The sequence below is a fragment of the Myotis davidii genome, unplaced genomic scaffold (assembly GCF_000327345.1).
Source record: "Myotis davidii unplaced genomic scaffold, ASM32734v1 scaffold370, whole genome shotgun sequence".
Taxonomy (NCBI): Eukaryota; Metazoa; Chordata; class Mammalia; order Chiroptera; family Vespertilionidae; genus Myotis; species Myotis davidii.
This window is the reverse complement of record NW_006288615.1, coordinates 1,433,562-1,441,146: the sequence shown is the minus strand read 5'-3', so window position 1 is coordinate 1,441,146 and position 7,585 is coordinate 1,433,562. Positions and strand designations below refer to the sequence as shown.

The following is a 7,585-nucleotide window of genomic DNA, read 5'->3' as shown; positions in this document are numbered from 1 at the left end:
TCTTTTAAAATCGTGATTTCTGGGCCTCATCCTCCGGAAATTCTGTTTCTTTGTTATGGGGTGAGGCCACAACATTAGTAGCAAAGAAACAGAATTTCCGGAGGATGAGGCCCAGAAATCAGGATTTTAAAAAGATTCCCAGGTGATTCTCATGTGGAGCCAAGATTGAGAACCACTGATCTAATGTCTCTGTAACTTGACTGCTGTTTGAACCATATCAAGGTGTAGTAAGCTGGGAAAGTCTTTGGCTTCTACCTGATTTTCTTTTAAAATAGAAAAAAAGTCATCATTAATAAAGTGTACTTTGCTTCATGAGAAATGACTGATGATTCTTTAAAAAAAAAATGTTTTTACTGATTTTCAGAAAGAGAGGAAGGGAGAGGCAGAGAGAGAAACATTAAGATCGATAGACTGCCTCCAGCATGCCCTATACTGGGGATTCAGACCGAAAACCGGCCGTGTGCCCTGACCGGGAATCAAACTGGTGACTTCTTAGTACATTGGTTAATTCTCAACCATTGAGCCACACAGGCCAGACTCATTCTTTTTTCACTATCTTATACTGTGCTTTAATCCTAAACAATGTCTTCCCAAATTTTGTCTTAGTTAAAATATTACATTTAAATATTTTAAAGGGTGGAGCTATTGTCCATTTTTAAGATAATTATTTTTTGATTTATGAAATCAAACTTGAGTGATGGGAATTTCCCCCAACTTCTTTCCTCCTTCCCTCCCCCCTTTGTCAGGTATCAATCTGACAGTCTGTATATTGATCTACTATTTACCTTGGAAGTAGGGAGCTATTATAAATGAATTGAATTCTTTCCACAGAAGGAGTCACGTTTTCATTTATTTGGAAGTGTTTAAAAGGCATTTCTTTCTGTAAGGATGACAACACAAAAGTTTGTATTATGAAAGTAATATTATTTTGGAAGGCTTTTAAATATGTAACGTCTTGCTTGCTACCCATAGTGTTTTTCTGCAACAATTTTTATGTAAAAAGAAGAAACTGGCTTCGTGCTCCATGCATTGGAGTTTTGTGCTATGTGTTCATTGCTCTTGGTCGCTGGAAGTGCTGCCTCTGATGGCATTTTTCTGTTGTAGTCGGCGAGGCTCTGGCCTGGGCAAAAGAGGAGCAGCTGAAGCTCGTCGACAGGAGAAAATGGCAGATCCTGAGAGCAACCAGGAGACAGTAAATTCTTCAGCTGCACGGACAGATGAAACCCCTCAAGGAGCTGCAGGTAGTGGCACCTCTTAGCCCTAAAATGCTTTTATGTATCTTACAGGTTTATTTGGAGATAAGTTACTTATTAGGTATATCAAATATAATGAAAAAGGGGACAGAAGTATACTAGATGTTTATTATCAAATGACTTTTTTGTCCTGTTTTGTTTCACTTTCTAGGTTTCTTGATAAGTTGGATTTGGTTGTTGTTGTTAATTCTTTCCAAAATCCAAATTTGTACTAATTATATTCAGAAGGGAGTAAGTCTCTTTCTGCTTTAGCTTCTTATATTAATGACCACATATAGTAGTTGCCCATTGATTGTCTGAAAAAATTTAAATTCATTATAAAACTGTAAGGACATGCCTTAATTTGCTTCAATTTTAATTTAGAATGTTGAAATTAATAAACAATAATAAGTATTATTATTCAGTAAGTATTGAATCTAAGCAACTTCAAGAATACTATTTATACTGTTATGGGCTTTTTTCATTTTTAAATGTATTTTTTATTGTTGATAATATTACATATATCTCCTGTTTTTTATGGGCTTCTTATTTTTATTCTTGATATCTTAGCATAGCAAAAGTTAAGCCACCTCCATCCTTCAGCTTTAAATATGTATTCTTTACCAATACCAAAAGAAGGATAATACTTCCTAGCTAGTTGTGTTAACATGTTTTAAAATGTTGCTTGTCATCAATATTTCTCACTAGCATTAAGATATGATTTAAAATGTTATAGTTCGTCATTATAAATGTATGGATATGAGGCCATTAAATCAGGAAGATAACACATTGGTTTAAGCATATACTTTTGAACAAAGCCCTTCCATATATTGTTGTTTAATATTAGAATATATGCTAGTTGGTTGTTGTTTGTTTAATGTCTGTGGTTGATCACATGTCCTCATTTGCCAGGAAGGTTCTGGCTTGCCCACTACTTATCCATGTTTTATGCCTTTTGTTCCCAGCTTTCTGTCCAGCTTAATATTTTTCCACTGGTCTTTCCTAGTTTTGTATGATAAATTACTTGGTGAACTGACAGCCTCGCTTTTGAGAGGAGGGGACTTGTTTCCTGTACCTTATTTTCAAATAGTTTTCCTGAAGAATTAAATGGTAGATTTAGGGAAAATAATCCATTTCATATGCAACTCATTTAAGCTTTTTATGATACACAGCCTATCCTTCCCAATGTTTTAATGTTTATTTCAAATCTGAACATGGAAGTGGGGCAATTCCCATATGGATGACAGAAATGGAGCTGCTGAGTGTGTTGTTAAAGTAGACTCATTACAGTAATTATAATAGCTAACAGTTATGGTATGTACACTCTATTGCAGACACAGAATTAAGCACTTTACATATATTTTCATTGAAAATTCTAAAACAACCTGCTGAGGTGTGAGTGCTGTTACCCTCATTTTACAAATGAGGCAAAATTGAAGCATATAATGGTTAAGCTTGCCCTGAGTTTACAAACTAGGATTTGTGACTCTCAAATCCAGATCTCAGAAAAGAAGTGCATATTTATAATGGCTGTGGCATTCTGCTCCTTAGGTTATAAGAGGTTGTTCATTTCACATGGATATAATTGGAGGCTGTAATAGCCGGGTGGAGTGTAAAATGTTCTTCCATGCTATATTTGCCTACGAGGATAAAAGCTTCAAGGGATTAGGTCAGTGGTCAGTAAACTTAATAGTCAACAGAGCCAAATATCAACAGTACAACAGTTGAAATTTCTTTGGAGAGCCAAATTTTTTAAACTTAAACTATATAGGTAGGTACATTGTTATTAACTTAATTAGGATACTCCTAAGGCTTAGGAAGAGCCACACTCAAGGGGCCAAAGAGCTACATGTGGCTCGCGAGCCTCAGTTTGCCGACCACGGTATTAGGTTCTTAAGCCTGCCCTCGTAAACATTCACCTGTGTTTTCATTTGTCACTCATATTTGAAACCACAGTGTGATTTAGGTGTTTTCCAGGTTTATGAAAAAAAAGCATGTGGCATGTTCACTGGTATTATTAGAACAGTACTAGCTTCAGTACACTTTGGAGGCCGGATCCCTGGTGAGTTCTACAGGAATTCTGCCAGCATACTACAGTAGTTTTGGAGAAAAAGGTGAATTACTTATTAGCTTAATATTGAGTTTTTCTGAGTAATGTGCTTTTTAAAAATTTTTATTTTTGAATTTCAAGTGTACTACCATGTAATGTGCTTTACTTTCTTAGTATTTGAAACCCTCTAAGTTAGTGTAGAGTGTAAATCGATGATGTTAACTCAGCATCTTTCGGCAAGTATCCATTCTCAGACAGCTCTTACACAGTTGGTACAGGACTCCATTTGAAGCATTTATTTTGAATCCTCACCTAAGGACATGCTGAGAGAGAGTAAGGGAGAGAGAGATACCCATCAGCTGCTTTCTGTATCGCCCAGACTGGGAATCGAGCACACAACCTGGGCATGTGCCCTGACCAGGAATTGAACCTCGAACTCCTGGTTCAACCACTGAGCCACACCTGCAGGGCACTCCTTTTTCTTTTTATTATTTGTTTTGATTTTTTTTTTAATCTTTAATTTTTTTATTAAGGTATTACATGAACAAAGGTACTTATTGATTAAGGTATTGATGAGGTCACATCCCCATAAACACCCCCCCCCTCCACTCATGGTCTCATTCCTTTTTCTTTTTAAAGATAAACCAAACGTAATGAGTTTAAATATTCCTCTTTTAACCCTTGCCCTTTTTTTCCCCCTTTGAAGCCTCTAGTTCTGTTGCAGGGGCTGTGGGCATGACCACTTCTGGGGAGAGTGAATCAGATGACTCTGAGATGGGACGATTACAAGGTAAAGACAGTTTTGAGCTTATAAGAAACCATTATTATGGGCTGTCTATACTGCTATTCTTTGTTGAAATTAATTGAGATAAGTTTCTTTAAACATAATCTAGCAATGCATATACTAAAAAAAAAAGCTCCTTATTTAGTGGTGTTTTGATGGTTTGGAATTAGAAAATGATTTCCTGGCTCCTCATTTTATCTGTTTAACTAGACAAAATCTTATATTTATTTTGAATATTTAAAATTTTTCTTCATTATGTTTGCATGTGTAGCTGGTAATAAATTAAGGAAGGTTATGAAAGGGGGTAGCTGGGGTTTTTTTTAAATATATTTTTATTGATATCAGAGAGGGAGAGAGAGAGAGAAAAATCAGTGATGAGAGAGACTCATTGATCGGCTGCCTCCTGCACACCCCCTGCTGGAGATTCAGCCCGCATCCCAGGCATGTGCCCTTGACCAGAATTGAACCCAGGATCCTTCATTCTGCAGGCAGATGCTCTATCCACTGAGCCAAACTGTCTAGGGCAGGGTAGCTTAATATATTGTTCTCTGGTACCTAATAACACAACACATCCAGTATGCTACTTTTTTGCCATGATCTTTTGTATTCTTGATCACCTATTTCCAAACAGATATAAAATGTGTACATAAACTCCAGCTATTTTAATGGTGTTAGTGCTTTTTTAAAAGCAGCTTTATATATATGCTCTTTACAAGTGGATGAGTATATGTTTTTATCATCTTGAGATGGCTGATTTCCAGTGTGAGGCTTATAAGAAACATGTTATTTATAAATCAGTTTCAGATTGCTTTTAAATTTCTGAAGGAACTTACAATAATCTCTCTTTGACTAGCACCCTCATGAACACAGGTTTCTTATGTTTTTGGAACTGATAAAAATTTTTCATGTTTTTATTTTATTTATTTATTATTGTTTTAAATATATTTTTATTGATTGCAGAGAGGAAAGGAGAGGGAGAGAGAGGTGGAAACATCAGTGATGTAAGAAAATCATTGATGGGCTGCTTCCTGCATGTCCCCTACTGGGGATTGTGCCTACAACCCAGGCATGTGCCCTTGACCAGAATCGAACCTGGGATCCTTTAGTCCACAGGCTGACACTCTATCCACTGAGCCAAACCAGCTAGGGCTAATTTTTCATGGTTTTAGATTAGAGGTTGTCATGACCCATATCAGAGGAAGAACAGCACAAGGGTGTTTACCATACATTTTCTTCAAAATAAATATTTACTTTGAATTTTCTTGGACCACTCTCATCGTTCCTGCTGGTATACTGATATTTAATATCACCATAAAACCTTAAGATACCTTAAAGTAACAGATATTAGTATAATTAATATGAGAGTGGTCTTGAATGTTTAATGTAGCCTCTCTTAAAGTTCAACATGGAAGGTAACATTGTCCAAATCAGTTATGTGAGGTGAATCAGTTGGTTCAAATTTTTAGATAGGATTAGTTGCATCAATTAACTCAACTACTCCTGCCTCTTTCTCTTTAGCTCTGTTAGAGGCCAGGGGTCTTCCTCCACACCTGTTTGGCCCTCTTGGTCCTCGGATGTCACAACTTTTCCACAGAACAATTGGAAGTGGAGCTAGTAAGTAAATACTTTTAAATTCGTTCTCCTCCCCCAACCCCCACCAATCCTTTAATAATTAGTTGAGTGCTGTTTTTATTGCTTACCTATTGATGTAAGGAAGTTCTCATGAACTTTAGCCTATTTTAAAAATAGATCTTTTATACATTTTTCTTTTAAATATAGAAACTCTAAGGTTTTTCTTCTATACTTTGGATTACTGAATTGGAATCATTAGAAAACGAAAATTTATAGTAAGATTGACTCTTTGTTTTGTTTGAATATATTTTTATTGATTTCAGAGAGGAAGGGAAAGGAAGAGATAGATAGAAACATCAATGATGAGAGTCATTGATTGGCTGCCTCCTGCATGCCCCCACACTGGGGACCCAGCTCACAACCTGGGCATATGTCCTATCTGGGAATTGAACTCTGACCTCCTGGTTCATAGGTCGATGCTCAACCACTGAGCTATGCCAGCCAGACTGACTCTTATTTGTTTGAGTTATAGAAGAGTAAAGAATCTCAGATGATTACATTGATTATTACAGCATTTTTTGGCATGATTTGCATATATTTAAATCTTGGCTTTTTTCACAATGTAATAAAGACAGTTGCAATATGAGCCTTGGAGGAAAGATTTCTCAGTACAATTACCAGTCACAGTCACTGGTCTCATTTCATCAAATTAATGTATTATAATCCAGAAATCTTGTCATGTATGGTATGACAGTGGCGATTTTTAAAGTCTCAATTTGTAACTCAGAATAACTTATGCATAATTATAAATCCAGTTAAGTTTTTTATCATATAGAATACTATCTTTAGCTTTCTTTAAATATATGTTTTTAATTGATTTCAGAGAGGAAGGGAAAGGAAGAGATAGATAGAAACATCAATGATGAGAGAGAATCATTGCTCGGCGCTTCCTGCACACCCCACTAGGGATCCAGCCCACATCCTGGGCATATTCCCTGGCCGAAAATCTAATCATGACCTCATTGTTCATAGATTATTGCTCAGCCACTGAGCCATGCTGGCCAGGCTAAGGCTATTTTTCATAACTACCTTGCTTTCTGATGTGAGAAGTTTAGCTCTTTCCTTCACCACCTCCACCACACCCCCCCATACATGAAATCAAAACATTTCTTCAGAGAACCCTGATTTTTTTTATATGAAATGGTATTTGGAGCCCACAGTCTGGAGAGGCATATTCATTCATTGCTACTGTTTTGATCATTGTTATTAGACACTTTTAATGGACAAACCTAGTAAGTAGTTGCATTTTATCTTTTAAAATAAAAATTATGACCAGCCAGTGTGGCTCAGTTTGTTGAGCATTATCCCATGCACCAAGAGGTCGTTGGTTTGATTCTTGGTCAGGGTACATGCCCGGGTTTTGGACTCAGTCCCTAGTAGGAGATGTGCAGGAGGCAGTGATTGATGTTTCTGTCTCATCGATGTTTCTGTCTCTTTTTCCCTCTTCCTTCTCTCTCTCTAAAAAGTCAATAAAAACTTTAAAAAATAGTAAATAAAAATTGAGTTCATACTAATGCTGCCGATGCAAATTTAGACCTACCGGGTTTTAATTAACTTTATCTTGTATCTTTTTTCTCCCATGCCAAAAGTTCCAGTTCCTAATGATAATGACATAGTCACTTCTTTGCTTGATGTCCCTTTGCTCTGTTTCCTCCTCCCACACAAATAACCTTTGTTAATTTAATGGCTTATTCTTCTGATATTTACTTGAGAAATAAATTCTTCTTAGATATTTCATACATACTGCCTTTTTTTATTTATTTTTATATTTTTTAATGAAATCTTTATTGTTCATATTATTACAGTTGTTCCTCTTTTTCCCCCCAGAGCTCCCCTCCACCCGGTTCCCATCCCACCCTCTGCCAATACCCCCCACCACCAACTGTT

At 36.4% G+C, this 7,585-nt stretch overlaps 1 protein-coding gene across 1 annotated transcript in view; it reads left to right on the top strand.

Annotated features, from left to right (window-relative positions):
* Positions 1 to 7,585, top strand: part of TRIP12 (thyroid hormone receptor interactor 12) — a 121,980-nt gene that overhangs the window by 64,195 nt on the left and 50,200 nt on the right. The window contains exons 6-8 of the mRNA XM_006760405.2: positions 1,105 to 1,241; positions 3,989 to 4,072; positions 5,585 to 5,680. Coding sequence (XP_006760468.1) covers positions 1,105 to 1,241; positions 3,989 to 4,072; positions 5,585 to 5,680 — 317 coding nt within the window. The remainder of the gene's footprint in view (positions 1 to 1,104; positions 1,242 to 3,988; positions 4,073 to 5,584; positions 5,681 to 7,585) is intronic.